Source organism: Salmo salar, chromosome ssa13 (assembly GCF_905237065.1).
Source record: "Salmo salar chromosome ssa13, Ssal_v3.1, whole genome shotgun sequence".
Taxonomy (NCBI): Eukaryota; Metazoa; Chordata; class Actinopteri; order Salmoniformes; family Salmonidae; genus Salmo; species Salmo salar.
The window spans coordinates 105,727,558-105,751,460 of NC_059454.1; the positions used below are offsets into that span (position 1 = coordinate 105,727,558).

The window sequence follows — 23,903 nt, forward strand, 5'->3', positions numbered from 1 at the left end:
ATCAATAATCCATCAGGATACGTATTTCACAATCAGAGCCACTGAAAAACATGAAAACATGGTCTTAATGTGAGGATGCCTGCTGAGCCAGGTAGAGGTAAAGGGAGGGAGAACCAGGTAAAGGAAGGGAGGGAGGGAGGGAGGGAGGGAGGGAGGGACAGGTAAAGGGAGGGAGGGAGGGCCAGGTAAAGGGAGGAAGGGAGAGTCTGGACACCTGCCCTGGCTGCCTGAGATCATTATGCTCATTAAAGGGGAATCAATTATCAGCTTCATCCCACAGCCAGAGCCACAACAGCCGAGTCAATAGGTAAAGTGTCCTCTTCAAGAAACTAGAGTGGGTTGGGAGAGGCTTGATGCTCTGAGCTGTGTGGTTGTTAATTGACTGTTTTAGTTATTGTTTGTCTGGTTTTTCAAGACAGGTTCTCCTCGATGACTGAAAATGAATTTTTATTCCATTTACATTCCATTGAATTTGTTATTGTAGTCTCGTTCACTAGTAATATGTCTTGACTGTCACAGCAAGCCTACATACACTGAGTGTACAAAACATTAAGAACACCTTCCTGGCCTCCCGAGTGGCTCAGTGGTCTAAGGCATTGCACCGCAGTGCTTGAGGCATCACTACCGAGCCGGGTTCGATCCCAGGCTGTGTCGCAGCCGGCTGCAACCGGAAGACCCATGAGGCGGCGCACAATTGGGTTAGGGGAGGGTTTGGCCGGCCTGGATGACCTTGTCCCCGGGCACATGCACGCTGACTTCATTCGCCAGCTGTACGGCGTTTCCTCCGAGACATTGGTGCGGCTGGCTTCCGGGTTAAACGAGCCGTGTGCCAAGATGCAGTGCGGCTTGGCAGGGTCGTGGTTCAGAGGACGCATGGCTCTCAACCTTCGCCTCTCTGTAGTCCGTACGGGAGTTGCAGCGATGGGAAAAGACTGTAACTACCAATATGGGAGAAAAGGGGGTAAAAAGTAAAAAAAGTAAAAAAAGAAAAAAACAACACCTTAATGGCCAATATTGCCCTCAGAACAGCCTCAGTTCGTCTGGGCATGGACTCTACAAGGTGTCAAAAGCATTCTACAGGGATGTTGGCCCATGTTGACTACAATGCTTCCTACAGTTGTGTCAAGTTGGTTGGATGTCCTTGGGGTGGTGGACCATTCTTGATACACACAGGAAACTGCTGAGTGTGAAAAACCCAGCCGCGTTGAAGTTCTTGACACAAACCGGTGTGCCTGGCACCTACTACCATACCCCGTTCAAAGGCACTTACATCTTTTGTCTTGCCCATTCCCCCTTTGAATGGCACACATACAATCCATGTCTCAATTGTATCAAGGATTAAACATCCTTCTTTTAACCTGTCTCCTCCCCTTCATCTACAGTACACTGATTGAAGTGGATTTAACAAGTTATATCAATAAGGGATCAGAGCTTTCACCTGGATTCACCTGGTCAGTCTATGTAATGGAAAGAACAGGCGTTCTTAATGTTTTGTACACTCAGTGTATGTACAGTTGAAGTCGGAAGTTTACATACACTTAGGTTGGAGTCATTAAAACTGGTTTTTCAACTACTCCACAAATTCCTTGTTAACAAACTATAGTTTTGGCAAGTCGGTTAGGACATCTCACTTTGTGCATGACACAAGTCATTTTTCCAACAATTTTTTACAGACAGATTATTTCACTTATAATTCACTGTATCACAATTCAAGTGGGTCAGAAGTTTACATACACTAAGTTGACTGTGCCTTTAAACAGCTTGGAAAATTACAGAAAATGATTTAATGGCTTTAGAAGCTTCTGATAGGCTAATTGACATCATTTGAGTCAATTGGAGGTGTACCTGTGGATGTATTTCAAGGCCTACCTTCAAACTCAGTGCCTCTTTGCTTGACATCATGGGAAAATCAAAAGAAATCAGCCAAGACCTCAGAAAATAAATTGTAGACCTCCGCAAGTCTGGTTCTTCCTTTGGAGAAATCTCCAAACGCCTGAAGGTACCACGTTCATCTGTACAAACAATAGTACGCAAGTATAAACACCATGAGACCACGCAGCCATCATACCTCTCAGGAAGGAGACACATTCTGTTTCCTAGAGATGAACGTACTTTGGTGCGAAAAGTGCAAATCAATCCCAGAACAACAGCAAAGGACCTTGTGAAGATGCTGGAGGAAACAGATACAAAAGTATCTATATCCACAGTAAAATTAGTCCTATATAGACATAACCTGAAAGGCCGCTCAGCAAGGAAGAAGCCCCTACACCCCCCACCAGACCCCTACACCCCCCACCAGACCCCTACACCCCCCACCAGACCCCTACACCCCCACCAGACCCCTACACCCCCAGCCAGACCCCTACACCCCCAGCCAGACCCCTACACCCCCACCAGACCCCTACACCCCCCACCAGACCCCTACACCCCCAGCCAGACCCCTACACCCCCCACCAGACCCCTACACCCCCAGCCAGACCCCTACACCCCCCACCAGACCCCTACACCCCCAGCCAGACCCCTCACCCCAGCCAGACCCCCCCCACCAAACCCCTACACCCCCACCAGACCCCCCCCACCAGCCAGACCCCTACACACCCCACCAGACCCCTACACCCCCCCACCAGACCCCTACACCCCCCACCAGACCCCTACACCCCCAGCCAGACCCCCCCCCACCAGACCCCTACACCCCCCACCAGACCCCTACACCCCCAGCCAGACCCCTACACCCCCAGCCAGACCCCGACACCCCCCACCAGACCCATGCTGACTAAACACATGGGTTAGTTTACAGTCTCATCATGCTGTCTACACACGGGTTAGTTTACAGTCTCATCATGCTGACTACACACACGGGTTAGTTTACAGTCTCATCATGCTGACTACACACACGGGTTAGTTTACAGTCTCATCATGCTGACTACACACACGGGTTAGTTTACAGTCTCATCATCCTGACTACACACACGGGTTAGTTTACAGTCTCATCATGCTGACTACACACACGGGTTAGTTTACAGTCTCATCATGCTGACTAAACACACAGGTTAGTTTACAATCTCATCATCCTGACTAAACACACGGGTTAGTTTACAGTCTCATCATGCTCACTACACACACGGGTTAGTTTACAGTCTCATCATGCTCACTACACACGGGTTAGTTTACAGTCTCATCATGCTGACTACACACACGGGTTAGTTTACAGTCTCATCATGCTGACTACACACACGGGTTAGTTTACAGTCTCATCATCCTGACTAAACACATGGGTTAGTTTACAGTCTCATCATGCTGACTACACACACGGGTTAGTTTACAGTCCCATCATCCTGACTAAACACACGGGTTAGTTTACAGTCTCATCATGCTGACTACACACACGGGTTAGTTTACAGTCTCATCATGCTGACTAAACACACGGGTTAGTTTATAGTCTCATCATGCTGACTACACACACGGGTTAGTTTACAGTCTCATCATGCTGACTACACACACGGGTTAGTTTACAGTCTCATCATGCTGACTACACACACGGGTTAGTTTACAGTCTCATCATGCTGACTACACACACGGGTTAGTTTACAGTCTCATCATGCTGACTACACACACGGGTTAGTTTACAGTCTCATCATCCTGACTACACACACGGGTTAGTTTACAGTCTCATCATGCTGACTACACACACGGGTTAGTTTACAGTCTCATCATGCTGATTACACACATGGGTTAGTTTACAGTCTCATCATCCTGACTAAACACACGGGTTAGTTTACAGTCTCATCATGCTGACTACACACACGGGTTAGTTTACAGTCCCATCATCCTGACTAAACACACGGGTTAGTTTACAGTCTCATCATGCTAACTACACACACGGGTTAGTTTACAGTCTCATCATGCTGACTACACACACGGGTTAGTTTACAGTCTCATCATCCTGACTACACACATGGGTTAGTTTACAGTCTCATCATGCTTACTACACACACGGGTTAGTTTACAGTCTCATCATGCTGACTACACACACGGGTTAGTATTCATGCTGCTGTTCTATAAATACATTGTTAATCGCTGACACAGCGATATCTCCTGCTGATGAAAATCACTGGAGAGAATGGAAGAGCTAGGTCTCTGGGGAAAGTTGCAGACAGCACGAGCCACATTAATAATTTAGTCTGTGCCCAATCATTTCTCTGTTAACTACTAGGCTACATCTCCAACCAGACTTCAACAAGATTCATACAAGATCTCTTATCTGAAGAATGTCATTTGACTGGTCTAGGTTTACAGTAGGCGTTTCCTTGAGGAGTTTATCTGGTACACGGGTCTGGTACTGTTGTCACGGTAATAAGAGTGTTGCATCTGGAAGCTTAAACCCCGTTTTAGTCAAGCCCCTTCAAGCCCTCCAACAGCATGCATCAAATGTCTAAGTGTGTGTTTTAGAGCCGTTTCCCACAGAGAGCCCGATACAGGATACTCAGCCAGTCCTAGGGGGAAAAAAAGGGAGTGTCTCTGGCTATCATATACACTAGATTACGGTAGTATCTTATATACACTGCATTACCGTATTATCTTAGATACACTACATTACGGTAGTATATTATATAGAGTACATTACGGTAGTATATTATATAGACAACATTACGGTAGTATCTTGTATACACTGCATTACGGTAGTATCTTATATACACTACATTACGGTAGTATCTTAAATACACTACATTACGGTAGTTTCTTATATACACTACATTACGGTAAAATCTTATATACGCTACATTATGGTAGTATCTTATTTACACTACATTACGGTAGTATATGATATACACTACATTACGGTAGTATATTATATTGAGTACATTACGGTAGTATCTTATATACACTACATTACGGTAGTATGTTATATACACTACATTATGGTAGTATCTTATATACACTACATTATGGTAGTTTCTTATATACACTACATTACGGTAAAATGTTATATACGCTACATTACGGTAGTATCTTATTTACAATACATTACGGTAGTTTCTTATATACACTACATTACAGTAAAATGTTATATACGCTACATTAAGGTAGTATCTTATTTACACTACATTACGGTAGTCACTTATATACACTACATTACGGTAGTATCTTAAGCTATTAGTGTGGACAGACAGTTAGGCCATAGACAATGTTGGTGTGATTATCAGGCCATAGACAGTGTTGGTGTGATTATCAGGCCATAGACAGTGTTGGTGTGATTATCAGGCCATAGACAGTGTTGGTGTGATTATCAGGCCATAGACAGTGTTGGTGTGATTATCAGGCCATAGACGGTGTTGGTGTGATTATCAGGCCATAGACAGTGTTGGTGTGATTATCAGGCCATAGACAGTGTTAGTGTGATAATCAGGCCATACACAGTGTTGGTGTGATTATCAGGCCATAGACAGTGTTGGTGTGATTATCAGGCCATAGACAGTGTTGGTGTGATTATCAGGCCATAGACAGTGTTGGTGCGATTATCAGGCCATAGACAGTGTTGGTGTGATTATCAGGCCATAGACAGTGTTGGTGTGATTATCAGGCCATAGACAGTGTTGGTGTGATTATCAGGCCATAGACAGTGTTGGTGTGATTATCAGGCCATAGACAGTGTTGGTGTGATTATCAGGCCATAGACAGTGTTAGTGTGATAATCAGGCCATACACAGTGTTGGTGTGATTATCAGGCCATAGACAGTGTTGGTGTGATTATCAGGCCATAGACAGTGTTGGTGTGATTATCAGGCCATAGACAGTGTTGGTGTGATTATCAGGCCATAGACAGTGTTGGTGTGATTATCAGGCCATAGACAGTGTTGGTGTGATTATCAGGCCATAGACAGTGTTAGTGTGATAATCAGGCCATACACAGTGTTGGTGTGATTATCAGGCCATAGACAGTGTTGGTGTGATTATCAGGCCATAGACAGTGTTGGTGTGATTATCAGGCCATAGACAGTGTTGGTGTGATTATCAGGCCATAGACAGTGTTGGTGTGATTATCAGGCCATAGACAGTGTTGGTGTGATTATCAGGCCATAGACAGTGTTAGTGTGATAATCAGGCCATACACAGTGTTGGTGTGATTATCAGGCCATAGACAGTGTTGGTGTGATTATCAGGCCATAGACAGTGTTGGTGTGATAATCAGGCCATAGACAATGTTGGTGTGATTATCAGGCCATAGACAGTGTTGGTGTGATTATCAGGCCATAGACAGTGTTGGTGTGATTATCAGGCCATAGACAGTGTTGGTGTGATTATCAGGCCATAGACAGTGTTGGTATGATTATCAGGCCATAGACAGTGTTGGTGTGATTATCAGGCCATAGACAGTGTTGGTGTGATTATCAGGCCATAGACAGTGTTGGTGTGATTATCAGGCCATAGAGGTAAAAGGTCTCTAAGGTTGTACATCTGGTCTGTCTGGAAGGCTTACTCCTGGTGTGTGAGGCTGAGAGCCCTTGATTTAACAAATACACACACACACACACACACACACACACACACACACACACACACACACACACACACACACACACACACACACACACACACACACACACACTGAGACTGTGAAAGCCCTTGATGTTTGTGTCTGTCCACACCTTGATTTTGTCAGCCTTGGGGCGTCAATGACCCCCTCTAAGTCACACTGTAATTACAGACCATTATAACACCACAGACACAGCCCCACTTCCGACAAGGATCTGTTAGGCTGACACTGTTATTATTGAATAAGTCATTTACTGTGGTGTTGACAATTTACTGTGTTCTTATTATGTTAGTAATGTTATAGCAGATGATAACTGTTATTATCGTACCCTACCATTTAATGTTTTCTAATGATAAAAAAAATAAACTATGCATTCTATGCGTCCATGTCAAAGGAGGTTTGTGGCACCTTAATTTGGGAGGATGGTCTAGTAGAATGGTAAAAAAATAAAACAAAACACATGGTTTCCATGATTTCCATGGTTTCCAGGTGTTTGATGCCATTCCATTCGCTCTGTTTCAGCCGTTATTGTGAGCCGTCCTCCCCTCAGCAGCCTCCACTGTTCCATGTGGTTTATTGGAGACATTTTGACCTCTTCGGTCCTCGTCAAGTCTTCATGTTTTACTCACGCTTTCTTTTCCCTTCTTTCTGCTCTTCCTCCCTTGCAGGAGGAGACAGGGAGCGGATGACAGCGAATCATGAGACATACCTTCTTATGGCCAGCACCCAGAATGACATGGAGGATTGGGTGAAGACCATACGCAGGGTCATATGGGCCCCATTTGGTGGAGGTTAGTACACAGGGTCATAAGGGCCCCATTTGGTGGAGGTCGTACACAGGGTCATATGGGCCCCATTTGGTCGAGGTTAGTACACAGGGTCATATGGGCCCCATTTGGTGGAGGTTAGTACACAGGGTCATATGGGGCCCATTTGGTGGAGGTTAGTACACAGGGTCATATGGGCCCCATTTGGTGGAGGTTAGTACACAGGGTCATATGGGCCCCATTTGGTGGAGGTTAGTACACAGGGTCATATGGGCCCCATTTGGTGGAGGTTAGTACACAGGGTCATATGGGCCCCATTTGGTGGAGGTTAGTACGCAGGGTCATATGGGCCCCATTTGGTGGAGGTTAGTACACAGGGTCATATGGGCCCCATTTGGTGGAGGTTAGTACGCAGGGTCATATGGGCCCCATTTGGTGGAGGTTAGTACACAGGGTCATATGGGCCCCATTTGGTGGAGGTTAGTACACAGGGTCATATGGGCCCCATTTGGTGGAGGTTAGTACGCAGGGTCATATGGGCCCCATTTGGTGGAGGTTAGTACACAGGGTCATATGGGCCCTATTTGGTGGAGGTTAGTACACAGGGTCATATGGGCCCCATTTGGTGGAGGTTAGTACACAGGGTCATATGGGCCCCATTTGGTGGAGGTTAGTACACAGGGTCATATGGGCCCCATTTGGTGGAGGTTAGTTAGTACACCCATGATGCATGAGTTTCAGTCCAAGACCAGACTAGACTAGACTTAGTCTGTGACTGGTTCTATATGTTGTTCTTTAGCAAAATAAATCATTATTATCAGGAGGGCATGTCTCTGTGATTAACACTGTAGTGTCATTATTATCAGTAGGGTATGTCTCTGTGATTAACACTGTAGTGTCATTATTATCAGGAGGGTATGTCTCTGTGATTAACACTGTAGTGTCATTATTATCAGGAGGGCATGTCTCTGTGATTAACACTGTAGTGTCATTATTATCAGTAGGGTATGTCTCTGTGATTAACACTGTAGTGTCATTATTATCAGGAGGGCATGTCTCTGTGATTAACACTGTAGTGTCATTATTATCAGGAGGGCATGTCTCTGTGATTAACACTGTAGTGTCATTATTATCAGTAGGGTATGTCTCTGTTATTAACACTATAGTGTCATTATTATCAGGAGGGTATGTCTCTGTTATTAACACTGTAGTGTCATTATTATCAGTAGGGTATGTCTCTGTGATTAACACTGTAGTGTCATTATTATCAGGAGGGCATGTCTCTGTGATTAACACTGTAGTGTCATTATTATCAGGAGGGCATGTCTCTGTGATTAACACTATAGTGTCATTATTATCAGGAGGGCATGTGTCTGTGATTAACACTGTAGTGTCATTATTATCAGTAGGGCATGTCTCTGTGATTAACACTGTAGTGTCATTATTATCAGTAGGGCATGTCTCTGTGATTAACACTGTAGTGTCATTATCAGGAGGGTATGTCTCTGTGATTAACACTGTAGTGTCATTATTATCAGTAGGGCATGTCTCTGTGATTAACACTGTAGTGTCATTATTATCAGTAGGGCATGTCTCTGTGATTAACACTGTAGTGTCATTATCAGTAGGGTATGTCTCTGTGATTAACACTGTAGTGTCATTATCAGGAGGGCATGTCTCTGTGATTAACACTATAGTGTCATTATCAACAGAAATAATGACTCAAATATTTGTCAAACAGCTATTTTTTTGTAGTAGTTGATGAGACAGTAATTGACAAAATAGACCCAGAAAAAACTATAACTAACAAAAATTATTTTTCATTTCAGTTAACTAAAATGAGACATGACGAAATTATCTCTGTCCAGTGGACTGGACAAGAGTTTTTGGAGAGATTGAGAGCTTTTCAGCGACAATCACAATTAATATTAGCAGCACAAATGCACCGTGCAGTTCTTGATTCTAGTCCTTACCATTCAAAAAATATGACCCATAATACCGTTCAAAAAATGTGACCCATAATACCGTTCAAAAAATATGACCCATAATACCGTTCAAAAAATATGACCCATAATACCGGCACTACGTTTTTCTCCGTTCTATCGTGCATTGGCAGGCCGTAAACAAGGCTACTTGCGGAACAGACCATTAACCATTTGTTTAGGCTACACATTGTTCAGTCACGTTACCTCGTTAGCTAACGATAGCTAACAACCTGGGGCACGTCGTTCAACAGGATGCAACGTAAGGACTTGGGACTCGATTTCGGACTCAAGGTTTAGTGGCTCGACTACATCACCTGGCAAAACAGTCATTAACTCACGTTATACTTTTGGACACCAATGTTGCTGAGGCGTCTGTATAATGTTGATAAGTCAGTGATTTATGTTTACTATAGGTTAATGAGACAATACAAATGTGATGTGATTAAAATGGCCCACAGTTTTTGTCATTTTGACAATATCTATACTAAATCATTATTCAAATGATATTTTACTCAAAATGACTAAGACTAGACAAAAAAAAAATAAAAGACTGGGAAATTTACAACTGCACACACACACACACACACACACACACACACACACACACACACACACACACACACACACACACACACACACACAAAGTAGGAAAACATGCACACACACTCACACACAACACAGCACCCTCAGCACACAGCCTCCTATACAGGAGGGCTTCCTTTGACGTATTGCTGCAGTGGGGGACGACACACACACACACACACACACACACACACACACACACACACACACACACACACACACACACACACACACACACACACACTGAGACTGAGGCTATTGGAGAGATAATACCCTAGAGATGTGATTAAAATTGTGGGTCATGTTCTGTTTGGTCGGCCTGGTACTGTAGAGGCAGGGAGCTCGCTTAAACAAAGGGTTTGGCCAGGGATAGTTGTCTGTAGCTGTTCAGTATCTGTTCCGTAGCTGTTCAGTCGCAGTTCGGTAGCTGTTCAGTAGCAGTTCAGTAGCTGTTTAGTAGCAGTTTAGTAGCTGTCCACCCCCACATCAATCAATCAATCAAATTTATTTATAAAGCCCTTTTTACATCGGCCGATGTCACAAAATGCTGTACAGAAACCCAGTCTAAAACCCCAAACAGCAAGCAATGCAGCTGTAGAAGCACGGTGGCTAGGAAAAACTCCCTAGAAAGGCCAGAACCTAGGAAGAAACCTAGAGTGGAACCAGGCTCTGAGGGGTGGCCAGTCCTCTTCTGGCTGTGCCGGGTGGAGATTAGAACAGAACATGGCCAAGATGTTCAAACGATCGTAGATGACCAGCAGGGTCAGATAATAATAATCACACTGGTTGTAGAGGGTGCAACAGGTCAGCACCTCAGGAGTAAATGTCAGTTGGCTTTTCATAGCCAATCATTCAGAGTTAGAGACAGCAGGTGCGGTAGAGAGAGAGTCCAGAACAGCAGGTCTGGGACAAGGTGGCACGTCCAGTGAACAGGTCAGGGTTCCATAGCCGCAGGCAGAACAGTTGAAACTGGAACAGCAACATGACCAGGTGGACTGGGGACAGCAAGGAGTCATCAGGCCAGGTAGTCCTGAGGCATGGTCCTAGGGCTCAGGTCCTCCGAGAGATAGAGAAAGAGAGAGAGAGAATTAGAGGGAGCATATTTAAATTCACACAGGACACCGCATAAGACAGGAGAAATACTCCAGATATAACAGACTGACCCCCAACACATAAACTATTGCAGCATAAATACTGCATACTGAGAAAGGAGGGGTCGGGAGACACTGTGGCCTTGTCCAATGATACCCCCGGACAGGGCCAAATAGGCAGGATATAACCCCACACCACTAGAGGGATATCTTCAACCACCAACCTACTACCCTGAGACAAGGCCGAGTATAGCCCACGAACATCTCTCCCATGGCACGAACCCGAGGGGGGGCTCCAACCCGGACAGGAAGATCACGTCAGTGACTCAACCCACTCAAGTGACGCACCCCTCCTATGGACGGCATGGAGAGCACCAGTAAGCCAGTGACTCAGCCCCCGTAATAGGGTTAGAGGCAGAGAATCCCAGTGGAGAGAGGGGAACCGGCCAGGCAGAGACAGCAAGGGCGGTTCGTCGCTCCAGTTCCTTTCCGTTCACCTTCACACCCCTGGGCCAGACTACACTCAATCATAGGACCTACTGAAGAGATGAGTCTTCAATAAAGACTCTCACATAGATAGGCCGACCATTCCATAAAAATTGAGCTCTATAGGAGAAAGACCTGCCTCCAGCTGTTTGCTTAGAAATTCTAGGGACAGTAAGGAGGAGTAATATGATCAAATCTTTTGGTTCTAGTCAAGATTCTAGCAGCCACTAGCTGAAGATTATTTAGTGCTTTATCTGGGTAGTCGGAAAGTAGACCATTGCAGTAGTCTAATCTAGAAGTGACAAAAGCATGGATACATTTTTCTGCGTCATTTTTGGGCAGAAAATCTCAGATTTTTGCAATGTTACGAAGATGGAAAAAAGCTGTCTTGAAATATTCTTAATATGTTCGTCAAAAGAGAGATCAGGGTCCAGAGTAACGCCGAGGTCCTTCACAGTTTTATTTAAGATGACTGTACAACCATCAAGATTAATTGTCAGATCCAACAGAAGATCTCTTTGTTTCTTGGGACCTAGAGCTAGCATCTCTGTTTTGTCTGAGTTTAAAAGTAAAACATTTGCCGCCTTCCACTTCCTTATGTCTGAAACACAGGCTTCCAGGGAGGGCAATTCTGGGGCTTCACCATGTTTCATTGAAATGTACAGCTGTGTATCGTCCGTATAGCAGTGAAAGTTAACATTATGTTTCCGAATGACATCACCAAGAGGTAAAATATATAATGAAAACATTAGTGGTCCTAAAATGGAACCTTGAGGAACACCGAAATGTACAGTTGATTTGTCAGAAGACAAACCATCCACAGAGACAAACTGATATCCTTCCGACAGATAAGCTCTAAACCAGGCCAGAACTTGTCCTTGTAGACCAATTTGGGTTTCCAATCTCTCCAAAAGAATGTGGTGATCGATGGAATCAAAAGCAGCACTAAGGTCTAGGAGCCCGAGGACAGATGTAGAGCCTTGGTCTGACGCCATTAAAAGGTAATTTACCACCTTCATAAGTGTAGTCTCAGTGCTATGATGGGGTCTAAAACCAGACTGAAGTGTTTGTATACATTGTTTGTCTTCAGGAAGGCAGTGAGTTGCTGCGCAACAGCCTTTTACATTTATTTTGAGACGAATGGGAGATTCGATATAGGCCGATAGTTTTTTATATTTTCTGGGTCAAGGTTTGGCTTTTTCAAGAGAGGCTTTATTACTGTCACTTTTAGTGAGTTTGGTACACATCCGGTGGATAGAGAGCCATTTATTATGTTCAACATAGGAGGGCCAAGCACAGGAAGCAGCTATTTCAGTAGTTTAGTTGGAATAAGGTCCAGTATGCAGCTTGAAGGTTCAGAGGCCAAGACTATTTTCATCAATGTGTCAAGCGATATAGGATTAAAAAACTTGAGTGTCTCCCTTGATCCTAGGTCCTGGCAGAGTTGTGCAGACTCAAGACAACTGAGCTTTGGAGGAATACCCAGATTTAAAGAGGAGTCTGTAATTTGCTTTCTAATGATCATGATCTTTTCCTCAAAGAATTTCATGAATTTATTACTGCTGAAGTGAAAGCCATCCTCTCTTGGGGAATGCTGCTTTTTAGTTAGCTTTGCAACAGTATCAGAAATACATTTTGGATTGTTCTTATTCTCCTCAATTAGGTTGGAAAAATAGGATGATCGAGCAGCAGTGAGGGCTCTTCGATTCTGCACGGCACTGTCTTTCCAAGCTAGTCGGTAGACTTCCAGTTTGGTGTAGAACCATTTCCATTCCAATCTAGGAATCTTTGGGTTGTCCGAGAATTTATTGCACGGCATTTGATGATCCTTGGTTGGGGTCTGAGCAGATTATTTGTTGCGATTGCAAAGATAATAAAATGGTGGTCTGATAGTCCAGGATCATGAGGAAAAACATTAAGATCCACAACATTTATTCCACGGGACAAAACTAGGTCCAGAGTATGACTGTGGCAGTGAGTAGGTCCGGAGACATGTTGGACAAAACCCACTGAGTCGATGATGGCCCCGAAAGCCTTTTGGAGTGGGTCTGTGGACTTTTCCATGTGAATATTAAAGTCACCAAAAATTAGAATATTATCTGCCATGACTACAAGGTCCGATAGGAATTCAGGGAACTCAGTGAGGAGCGCTGTATACAGCCCAGGAGGCCTGTAAAGTGTAGTCTCAAAAGTGATTGAGTAGGCTGCATAGATTTCATGACTAGAAGCTCAAAAGACAAAATGCTGTCAATTGTTTTTTTTGTCAATTGAAATTTGCTGTTGTAAATGTTAGCAACACCTCCGCCTTTGCGGGATGCACGGGAGATATGGTCACTAGTGTAACCAGGAGGAGATGCCTCATTTAACACAGTAAATTCATCAGGCTTTAGCCGTGTTTCAGTCAGGCCAATCACATCAAGATTATGATCAGTGATTAGTTCATTGACTATAACTGCCTTGGAAGTGAGGGATCTAACATTAAGTAGCCCTATTGTGAGATGTGAGATATCACAATCTCTTTCAATAATGACAGGAATGGAGGAGGTCTTTATTCCAGTGAGATTGCTAAGGCGAACACCGCCATGTTTAGTTTTGCCCAACCTAGATTGAGGCACAGACAAGGAAGGTCTCAATGGGGATTGCTGAGCTGACTACACTGAATATGCTAGTGGCAGACTCTATCTTGGCCTATCTTTCTCTATGCTATCTTTATCTTGGTCTATCTTTCTCTATGCTATCTTTCTCTGTGCTATCTTTATCTTGGTCTATCTTTGTCTGTGCTATCTTTCTCTATGCTATCTTTATCTATGGTATCTTTATCTTGGTCTATCTTTCTTTTGGTCTATCCTTCTCTATGCTATCTTTATCTTGGTCTATCTTTCTCTGTGCTATCTTTATCTTGGTCTATCTTTCTCTGTGCTATCTTTATCTTGGTCTATCTTTGTCTGTGCTATCTTTCTCTTGGTCTATCTTTCTCTATGTTATCTTCTCTTGGTTTAACTTTCTCTATCTGTTGGTGTTTCTATCTTTTCCATTCATCGGCATTGTTCTCTCTGCTGATATCTCTGTCTACAATTAATTCTCTATGTTCAGCTGTAAAGTATAGGGACTTGAATAATTATCTTTAATTTACATTCCTTCGATTTAACTTTAGTCTGAAAAATGGCAAGCCTTTATTATACTTGAAACTAGCGTTATTTTTCATTGTTTGGAATATTTTTTCTAAAGATCTCGACATTTTAGAAAAGGTCCTCTGGTAAAGACGAAATGCGCAATGACTGAATACATTACTATCCTGTGAAATATCTACTGCTGCTGACAGTTCTTCTTCTACCCTCTCTGCTGTGTTTAAATGTGCATGTATATTGCATACCATTTACCAGGCTATTCTGTAGACATACTGTGTGTTGGATAATAGTAACTTTTCTGGATAATGGTCTGTGGATAGAATATGTAGTATATCTGAAGAATACGAAGGATAGAATAGTATATGTACAGCAATAGTTTAATAGGATGAACATGACTAGAACACAGTATATACATATGAAGTGGGTAAAAAAGTATGTAAGCATTACCAAAGTGAATATATATATATATATATATATATATATGTGTGTGTGTGTGATGGGATGTATAGACATTGTGGACAGTATGTGGATAGAATATGTAGTATATCTGAAGAATACGTAGGATAGAATAGTATATGTACAGCAATAGTTTAATAGGATGAACATGACTAGAACACAGTATATATACATATGAAGTGGGTAAAACAGGCTCTGTGAAATGGTAGTCATTTCATGGTGACAATATCCGAGGAATTTCCATTGCACTCTCATCCACAGCCAGGAGAAACGACTGTCTGACTGTCATTTTTAATTTGTATAGTTTATCCTCCGTTAGTCAGTACCTCTTCTAAGAGTGTGTGTTCTTTGATAAGCTCTTGTGGGATCAAAGACTGTGAAGAATATTTGTACAATTACATGATTTACAGACCCACTGGATCCAGTTCCCACAGAGCAGAGAGAGGAGACAATCTAATCAAATCAAATTGCATTGGTCACATACGGATATTTAGCAGATGTTATTCTGGGTGTAGTGAAATGCTTGTTCCTAGCTCCAACAGTGCAGTAACATCTAACAATACACAACAATACACACACATCTAAAAAGGAAAAGAATGGAATTAAGAAATATATAAATATTATGATGAGCAATGTCGGACTCCGGAGTATAAATATATATGTGATGGGATGTATAGACATTATGGACAGTATATATATATAAATATATATATATATATATATATATATATATATATATATATATATTGTGATGGGATGTATAGACATTATGGACAGTGTGTATATATATATATATATATGATGGGATGTATAGACATATACATATATACTCTATACATCCCACCACATATATATATATACTGCTCAAAAAAAGAAAGGGAACACTTAAACAACACAATGTAACTCCAAGTCAATCACACTTCTGTGAAATCAAACTGTCCACTTAGGAAGCAACACTGATTGACAATAAATTTCACATGCTGTTGTGCAAATGGAATAGACAACAGGTGGAAATTATAGGCAATTAGCAAGACACCCCCAATAAAGGAGTGGTTCTGCAGGTGGGGACCACAGACCACTTCTCAGTTCCTATGCTTCCTGGTTGAAGTTTTGGTCACTTTTGAATGCTGGCGGTGCTTTCACTCTAGTGGTAGCATGAGACGGAGTCTACAACCCACACAAGTGGCTCAGGTAGTGCAGCTCATCCAGGATGGCACATCAATGCGAGCTGTGGCAAGAAGGTTTGCTGTGTCTGTCAGCGTAGTGTCCAGAGCATGGAGGCGCTACCAGGAGACAGGCCAGTACATCAGGAGACGTGGAGGAGGCTGTAGGAGGGCAACAACCCAGCAGCAGGACCGCTACCTCCGCCTTTGTGCAAGGAGGAGCAGGAGAAGCACTGCCAGAGCCCTGCAAAATGACCTCCAGCAGGCCACAAATGTGCATGTGTCTGCTCAAACGGTCAGAAACAGACTCCATGAGGGTGGTATGAGGGCCCGACGTCCACCGGTGGGGGTTGTGCTGACAGCCCAACACCGTGCAGGACGTTTGGCATTTGCCAGAGAACACCAAGATTGGCAAATTCGCCACTGGCGCCCTGTGCTCTTCACAGATGAAAGCAGGTTCACACTGAGCACGTGACAGATGTGACAGAGTCTGGAGACGCCGTGGAGAACGTTCTGCTGCCTGCAACATCCTCCAGCATGACCGGTTTGGCGGTGGGTCAGTCATGGTGTGGGGTGGCATTTCTTTGGGGGGCCGCACAGCCCTCCATGTGCTCGCCAGAGGTAGCCTGACTGCCATTAGGTACCGAGATGAGATCCTCAGACCCCTTGTGAGACCATATGCTGGTGCGGTTGGCCCTGGTATCCTCCTAATGCAAGACAATGCTAGACCTCATGTGGCTGGAGTGTGTCAGCTGTTCCTGCAAGAGGAAGGCATTGATGCTATGGACTGGAAGGCATTGATGCCGTTCCCCAGACCTGAATCCAATTGAGCACATCTGGGACATCATGTCTCGCTCCATCCACCAACGCTACGTTGCACCACAGATAATGTCCAGTCCAGGTCTGGGAGGAGATCCCTCAGGAGACCATCCGCCACCTCATCAGGAGCATGCCCAGGCGTTGTAGGGAGGTCATACAGGCACGTGGAGGCCACACACATTACTGAGCCTCATTTTGACTTGTTTTAAGGACATTACATCAAAGTTGGATCAGCCTGTAGTGTGGTTTTCCACTTTAATTTTGAGTGTGACTCCAAATCCAGACCTCCATGGGTTGATAAATTGGATTTCCATTGATTATTTTTGTGTGATTTTGTTGTCAGCACATTCAACTATGTAAAGAAAAAAGTATTTAATAAGATTATTTCTTTCATTCAGATCTAGGATGTGTTGTTTAAGTGTTCCCTTTATTTTTTTGAGCAGTATATATATATATGTATATGTATGTATATGTATATATATATATATATATATATATATATATATATGTATATGTATGTATGTATGTATGTATGTATGTATGTATGTATGTATGTATGTGTATGTATGTGTGATGGGATGTATAGACATTATGGACAGTATGTGGATAGAATATGTAGTATATCTGAAGAATACGTAGGATAGAATAGTATATGTACAGCAATAGTTTAACAGGATAAGCCTTGACTAGAATATAGCATGTACATATGAAGTGGGTAAAACAGTAAACATTATTCAAGTGACCAGTGTTGCATGACTATCCTATGTCAGTCTCTGGGTCCCGGCTTTGATGCACTTCCTTCTGGATGGTAGCGGGGTAAACAGGCCTTGGCTCGGCGGGGTGAACAGTCCTTGATGATCTTCTTGGACTTCCTGTGACACCGGGTGCTGTGCATGTCCTGGAGGCCAGGCAGCGTGCCCTCTGTGATGCGATGTGCAGACCGCACCACCCTCTGGAGAGTTCTGCGATTGCGGGCGGTGCAGTTTCCGTACCAGGCGGTGATACAGCCTGACAGGATGCTCTCAATGGTGCATCTGTAAAAGTTTGTGAGGGTCTTAGGGGCCAAGGCAAGGTTGAAGAGGTGCTGTTGCACCTTCTTCACCACACTGTCTGTGTGGGTGGAGCAGTTTACATTGTCAGTGATGTGTACGCCGAGGAACTTTAAGCTTTTTTCCACCTTCTCCACTGCAGCCCCGTTAATGTGAATAGTTGCGTGCTCCCTCTGCTGTCTCTTGAAGTCCACGATTAGCGCCTTCATTTTGTTGATGTTGAGGGAGAGGTTATTTTCCTGGCACCACTCCGCCAGGGCCCTCACCTCCTCCCTGTTGGCTGTTTCGCAACTGGGAGAATAATGTAATATAAGGCTTTCTATTGTAGAGAGACCACTCAAACACACACCACTCAAACAAATAGCTCCAATATGCTGAGAGAGTGGAGTTATGACCAACTTGAGACTATAGCCCTATGAAATAGTCTAACGGCATTGGGCTCTTGGCTTTAGATGAAAGGAATGGGGTGGACCTTTTTCTGTACCACCAACTGGCTTTTGCTCTGCCTGGAGTACCCCTGGAGTACCCCCTCATGTGCATTTGACCAGTAATCCTATGGTCTTATGAGTCTTCTGCAGTACCCCCTGTGTACCCCGGTATATTTGTAGCAAACAGAGCGAGCAGTGGCGCGAACAAGAGCCACGCTCGTAAATGTTAATGCATTTGGGAATAGAATGTATTTTTCTCACAGTCGTTCGCACCCAGACTTCCACAGCAAGGAGACCAAACTCTTCCTTCTCCTGAGGACTGATACTGTTGAGGACTGATACTCCTGAGGTTTGATACTCCTGAGGATTGATACTCCTGAGGACTGATACTCCTGAGGACTCATACTCCTCTGAGGACTGATACCCCTGAGGATTGATACCGCTGAGGACTGATACTCCTGAGGATTGATACCCCTGAGGACTGATACTCCTGAGGACTGATACTCCTGAGGACTGATACTCCTGAGGACTGATACTCCTGAGGATTGATACCGCTGAGGACTGATACTCCTGAGGATTGATACCGCTGAGGACTGATACTCCTGAGGCTTGATACCGCTGAGGACTGATACTCCTGAGGACTGATACTCCTGAGGACTGATACTCCTGAGGACTGATACTCCTGAGGACTCATACTCCTCTGAGGACTGATACTCCTGAGGACTGATACTCCTGAGGACTGATACTCCTGAGGACACCGAGGAGGGTTTTGGCTCAGTCAAGAGAGCACCATGAGAGAGCACAGTGGAAATGATTAGCACTAGAGTGTGTGTGTGTGTGTGTGTGTGTGTGTGTGTGTGTGTGTGTGTGTGTGTGTGTGTGTGTGTGTGTGTGTGTGTGTGCTGGCGGCCTGTACAGCATTCACCACACGCAGTCAGACAACGGAGGGCAGTGAGAGGGGCCTCTCTCTCTTTCTCTCTCTCCTGATTTCTCTCTCTTTCTCTCTCTCCCTATCTCTCTCTCCGGATCTCTCTCTTTCGCTCTCATTTTCTCTCTCTGTCTGGCTTTACTGGATGTTTGGAGGCAATAGAATGGAGGGTTAGGACGACAAGAGGACTGTGTTGTATGGAGTGAAGAGGGGAGGGGCCAGGAGCACTCAGCTCAGCAGGCAGTAAGCTTGAGGAGAGGAGTTGACCTGGCAGGACCTGAGTGTTGAAGGAGGTTGCTAATTGGCTGTGGTAAAGCTGTCACAGTCTCCACTCCAGACCAGACTAGACTGTCGACCAGCCAGGGAGTCTGTGTAAAAGCCAGACTCTCCTCACCCGGCCTGGCCCGGCCAGCATGTCAGGAGGATTTACGTGGTTAAATCTACAGTAGCCTTCCACCTCTGCTAATACACACACAGATCTACACACACACACACACACACACACACACACACACACACACACACACACACACACACACACACACACACACACACACACACATACACATACACAAACAAACGTACACACACAAACATACACAAACAAACGTACACACACACACACACACACACACACACACACACACACACACACACACACACACACACACACACACACACACACACACACACACACACACATATACACAAACAAACGTACACACACACTCTGAACTGCTACATGTGACCTCTGGATAACACTCTCAGATTCACGGCCTGCGGAATTTCTACTGACATTTCTCATCCTCTTTTCCTTGTATTCCTTTATTGGAGAAAGTAGTCTGGACACTTTGTTCAAGCCTCTCCTTGTGGAGAAAGTAGTCTGGACACTTTGTTCAAGCCTCTCCTTGTGGAGAAAGTAGTCTGGACACTTTGTTCAAGCCTCTCCTTGTGGAGAAAGTAGTCTGGACACTTTGTTCAAGCCTCTCCTTGTGGAGAAAGTAGTCTGGACACTTTGTTCAAGCCTCTCCTTGTGGAGAAAGTAGTCTGGACACTTTGTTCAAGCCTCTCCTTGTGGAGAAAGTAGTCTGGACACTTTGTTCAAGCCTCTCCTTGTGGAGAAAGTAGTCTGGACACTTTGACCACACCACAAACAATGACAAAGTTATGAGACCCATGGGACATGCCTGTCACACCTCTTGTCTTTCTATCTGATCACACAGCTGCTTGAATACCATACTGCTCTTTTCCCTCGTCTCCAACGATGCTGAAGCACAGGACCTTTAAACTGTCTTTCTCCAGTGCTCTGACTTTTACCATAGCTTATTAATTAAAGTTGTGTGAGCTTCAAGAGGGGTGAGGTAAACACATCACGACTCGTCTGGACACAGCCGTGCGTGAAGAGAGGGTCACAGGGTACGTGTTTCATGACTTTACATACCAGAACAGAACCACTTAGGGCTGATTGGAAAACCTATGTGTTTGAGATGACAATGTCATGCTTCTTAATGGGTTTTAGGGTGGAGATATACTGTTGCCAAAGATACTGTATTATAAGTGAGTGTTGCTGAGTGTTTTGTCACTTTGTTAGCTCAATGTTTCAGAATGTCTCTGTATCAACTCTTTGGTAAGATTGGAACAACACACTTTAGGAACATGCAGGATTCTGAACAACAGAATTAGACTATTGCAGTTGCTCATTGTTAACTGTGCCATACCTCATTGTAGCCTACCACATGTTGTGTTCAGGGCCAGGTCTCTGTCTGTGTCTGTGTCTGGAGACCAGAACAGTATGCAGCAGATCCAAAGCTCTCAGGAAGGCAGCCTTAGCAGCTCTAATCCCCTGTTGTACGCCGTCCGCATGAGACCTTTAAATGTGAACCACACTTGGGTTCAAACAATATTTGAAATCGTTCAAATACTTTGAGTGTTTGTGTCAACCAGCCTGGAGTGCCAGATGGCCAATTTTACTATTTTATTAGTCCATAAAGTCAGGCATGCTCAATCAAGTACAGAATACGTTTTTTAAAATGATTTCAGATATTATTTGAAGCCTGGTCACAATTTGTTTCTAATGGATTGACACAGACAAAAGGCCAGAGCAGCAGAGAGTAGAACAGAGAAAAGGAGAGGAGAACCGAACAAAGGAGAGGAGAGGAGAGGAGAGGAAAGGAGAGGAGAGGAGAGGAGAGGAGAGGAGAGGAGAGGAGAGGAGAGGAGAGGAGAGGAGAGGAGAGGAGAGGAGAGGAGAGGAGAGGAGAGGAGGAAGTTTGATTTAATCTCTTGGTTTTGTAGGTGTTTTGTGGGGATTAATAATACATATTCTTTACTACAGTGGGCAGAGTCAGATCTATCGTAGACTGAGAACAGAAAAAAAGATTCCATTGGAATTAATCATATGGTTTAGAATCCACATGTTCTCTTTGATGCTGTTATCTGTGTGGCTTTAGTAACATGCACTAGTTTCTTCCTCTTTGATACATTCAGATTGGTCAGTTTTTTTAATAGCCTTGATGTGATGCTATGGTTTGACAGGATATTTTCCCTTTAATGATCTATAAGGAAATGCTAAAAAATAATCTAGTTGTGAAAATCTTCAAAACATGTCCATTACCAGTTGGTCCACCTTTTTGAAAAATCACTGTTAACTGAACACTAATGCAGTATTCTTCATAGCACACAGTGTTATATTACCTTTGATAACTTTTGCTGTGAGTTGATCGCTGTTTAACATCCTATAGCAAGAATTCCATATGACAATGAGTTGGTACTCATCATGTACAGGATGTCTTTGGAGAAAAAAAACCCCACAGATTTAACCAGAAAGGCACAATATACATCCTAAGTCGTAACATTGAGCTGTGTGTGTTTACATCTCTGCCAGGTATCTTTGGTCAGAAGCTGGAGGAGACGGTGCGGTACGAGAGGCGTTATGGGGGCAGGCAGGCCCCCATGCTGGTGGAGCAGTGTGTGGGCTTTATACGCAAGTGGGGCCTGCGGGAGGAAGGACTGTTCAGACTACCAGGGCAAGCCAACCTGGTCAAAGAGCTGCAGGATGCCTTTGACTGCGGAGAGAAGCCCTCCTTCGACTGGTATGTAAAGATATGTTACGTTTACTGTAAACGAGATGAGAAATGTGTACAAATCTAAATGCACAACTTTCATTTGCATGTGTTTCATACGATTCTGTTCATTCCATTATGAGCCTGTCCTCCTTATCTCTCCCTCCACCAGCCTCCACTGGTGTATATATATATATATACAGTATGTAATTTTTTCATGAAAACCCAGTCTTGGACTGCATGCCAGCAATATACAATATACTGTATATACACTGAGTATACAAAACATTAAGAACACCTGCTCTTTACATTCAGAGGGTGAATGGGCAAGACAAAAAATGTAACTGCCTTTGAACGGGGTATGGTAGTAGGTGCCTGGCGCACCGGTTTGTGTCAAGAACTGCAACGCTGCTGGGTTTTTCACACTCAACAGTTTCCATGTGTGTATCAAGAATGGTCCACCACCCAAAGGATATCCAGCCAACTTGACACAACTGTGGGAAGCATTGGAGTCAACATGGGTCAGCATTCCTGTGGAACGCTTTCGACACCTTGTAAAGTCCATTGCCCGATGTATTGAGGCTGTTCTGATGGAAAAAGGGGAGGTGCAGCTCAATATTAGGATGTGTATGGGAACCCACAGCATCAGCAGTGCTTTAGTCATTCTTATTCACTCTGCAATATATAGAATCTCAAATCAAATTCCACATTTTTAATCCTGTTTCCTGCTAATTCTGTATTGAGGGCTGCCAGGATGTTAAAAGATATTCCCACAGTAATAATCATTCTCAGACTGGGAATGACATGGAATTTAATCCGGGAGTGGAAAGTGGTGACAGACAACTTTTGGCACATCAACCTCATCATGCCTCAGGGCATTATTATGGGATGCTCAGACACCTTACCTGTAATGACTTTTACCATGGTCCTACAGAATACTGACAGCTCTATCTGTAATGACTTTTACCATGGTCCAACAGAATACTGACAACTCTATCTGTAAAGACTTTTACCATGGTCCTACAGAATACTAACAGCTCTGTAATGACTTTTAACATGGTCCTACAGAATACTGACAGCTCTATCTGTAATGACTTTTACCATGGTCCAACAGAATACTGACAGCTCTGTAATGACTTTTACCATGGTCCTACAGAATACTGACAGCTCTGTAATGACTTTTACCATGGTCCTACAGAATACTGACAGCTCTGTAATGACTTTTACCATGGTCCTACAGAATACTGACAGCTCTGTAATGACTTTTACCATGGTCCTACAGAATACTGACAGCTCTGTAATGACTTTTACCATGGTCCTACAGAATACTGACAGCTCTATCTGTAATGACTTTTACCATGGTCCTACAGAATACTGACAGCTCTGTAATGACTTTTACCATGGTCCTACAGAATACTGACAGC

At 43.9% G+C, this 23,903-nt stretch overlaps 1 protein-coding gene across 6 annotated transcripts in view; it reads left to right on the forward strand.

Annotated features, from left to right (window-relative positions):
* Nucleotides 1-23,903, forward strand: part of arhgap24 (Rho GTPase activating protein 24) — a 203,140-nt gene that overhangs the window by 155,202 nt on the left and 24,035 nt on the right. For 4 of the 6 annotated variants that reach the window (XM_014138900.2, XM_014138902.2, XM_014138903.2 and 1 more), the window contains 2 exons: nt 7,204-7,326; nt 22,302-22,509. In XM_014138900.2, the coding sequence (XP_013994375.1) occupies nt 7,204-7,326; nt 22,302-22,509 (331 nt within the window). Of the gene's footprint in view, nt 1-7,203; nt 7,327-7,784; nt 7,858-7,936; nt 8,010-22,301; nt 22,510-23,903 lie in introns of those variants that run through there. The other 2 variants (XM_045692619.1, XM_045692618.1) reach the window with 2 other exon arrangements.